Below are 2,037 nucleotides of genomic sequence, written 5' to 3'. Positions count from 1 at the left end.
CACACATTTACTCACTAATTCACTCACTCACACACACTTACTAACTCACTTTCTCGTCTCTCTCTCTCTCTCTCTCTCTCTCTCTCACACACACACACACACACACACACACACACTAGGCCTGAAATTTGCAACCCTACCCTACATTCAAAATTTTGAAAATTGAAGGCCTAGGTTCTTTATTGGCCATAAATTTGAAGCCCACTATTAAGGAAAATTGCTGTTACGGAGTTGATTTTCAAACTTCTTTTTAGCGATAGGTGAAGCCTTCACCTGAAGGCTAAAATGGCTTTGATTCCTCTTACAATCTTCAAGTTTCAGGCCTGCCACATACTCACTTACTCTATATCAAGTGTGCATGTTCATTAGAGAGCAAAGTATGAATTTTACTGCCAAAGTAGAAATCAAGCGTAATTGGGTGTGTGCACTAAATTATGAAGCAGGTGGAAGTTGGGACGTGGTCAATTAAATAGGTATCCATTTATGTTTTGCTTCAAAGATAAAGATACAAATCGATAGAGCAACGAGCATTGCAATGTGGCGGTTATTGGGATGGTCCCACGGCAAAAGGTTGTTGGCAAGCCACCAACATTGCAAGAGGGGCGGATCACATTTGTCAACACTTCAAAATTTGGATCTGCCCCTGCTAATTAGCTTCTTTACTTTACAAATAATAACACCATTAATAATTAAACCAGTCTCTGCAGGGAGTTGATCCATGTCATGACCTCAGAATCGAGTTCCAAGTCCTCCACATCTGTGAACCCGTCGTCTTCCGGCACGCCCAGTCCGTCGCCCCAGGCAGGAGTCCCGTCGTTGTCCGGCAGCACAAAAAACTCCGACAAGAACAGAGAGAACTCATCTTCCGCCGGCGAATCCCTGCCCACACCCACCCCCGCAGCGGCATTGATTCTCGTTTCCAAATCCTGCACGCTTACTTCTTTCCTGGCAAGCTTGGGGCCCTTCCTCTTCGCCTTAGACTTGCTAGGGTTTGCGAAAAAAGCATTTTCTCGCGAGATCCCCTGTTTCTGGGCCTGAGGAGAATCCATGGCCGGAGCTGCAGGCAAGGAAATCTCGTGCACCAGGCGCTTACGAGCGAGCCTGGGGAGGAGTTTGGCGGCGTCTTCGTCGTCGCTAGAGGAGTCCGTGGCGTCAGGGTCAGTGCAGATGACACGCACTCGTCTCTCTCGGGGAAGAGGAGGGGACTTGGGCAAGGGCTGGTCGGGGAGCGGAGAAGGGAAGAGGAGAGGTTTGGGCTTCTTGATTCGTCTGGAGACTGTCTTGGAAGGTTTGGGGAGAGGCATTCTCTCCTCACAGGCGCAGGGAGAAGCTCAAGCAATGCGGGAGAGAGAGAGAGAGAGAGAGAGAGAGAGAAGCTCAAGGGGGGAGAGAGAGCGAGAGAGAGAGAGAGAGCGGGGAAAGATGCGTGAAGAGCAAGTATGTATCGTCCGAGTGCTGTCCTTCCCGCCAAAACTACTCCACGTAGGCTCTCTCTCCCTTTTTCGCGCCAAATGTATTTGGTAGCTAACCGTAGTTGGGTTTATGTAACCCACCCTCCCCCCCAAATGTATTTGGTAGCCAACCGTAGTTGGGTTTATGTAACCCCCCACCACGACCAACAAGCCTCTCTAAATTGGATTTGCTCCTTTCCTTCCATACTACACTTTTTTCTCTCTCTCTCTCTCTCTTGCCAGTCACACACAGGATCGCCTTCAAAAGCTCAATGGGTTTTTATTGAAAAAAAATGCATCGGCAATTCGATTTTTACTGAAAAAAATGCATCGGCTATTCGGTTTTACCGAAAAAAAATGCATAGGTTATTCGGTTTTATAACTCAACTTTCGAAATTTTGAATCTTGAATTTCAAGGCTCGACACAAAATTACAATCGGCTTTTCTCAATTTCAACCGTGAAAATTACACTAAAGGACGCTTTTTTCCTGATACTGCTCTCAAACGTATCATTCTAGTCAAAAAGATCCATTTGTAAATTGAATGTCAATAAAACATGAAAGCAAGAAAGCTAAGTGATCCAAAA

The 2,037-nt window shown here is 46.3% G+C and overlaps 1 protein-coding gene across 1 annotated transcript; it reads right to left on the bottom strand.

Moving 5' to 3' along the window:
- Positions 1-466: 466 nt before the first annotated feature.
- LOC147633804 (uncharacterized) lies at positions 467-1,393 on the bottom strand. The gene has a single exon (XM_086804491.1). The coding sequence runs from the start codon at positions 1,302-1,304 to the stop codon at positions 690-692; it is 615 nt and encodes a 204-aa protein (XP_086660617.1). The 5' UTR covers positions 1,305-1,393; the 3' UTR covers positions 467-689.
- Between the last annotated feature and the right edge of the window lie 644 nt (positions 1,394-2,037).

This window comes from Cibotium barometz, chromosome 11, assembly GCF_041138505.1.
Source record: "Cibotium barometz isolate CiBa-2024 chromosome 11, ASM4113850v1, whole genome shotgun sequence".
Taxonomy (NCBI): Eukaryota; Viridiplantae; Streptophyta; class Polypodiopsida; order Cyatheales; family Cibotiaceae; genus Cibotium; species Cibotium barometz.
Note: the sequence above shows the minus strand (reverse complement) of the source record. Positions and strands in the feature narration are given on the sequence as shown.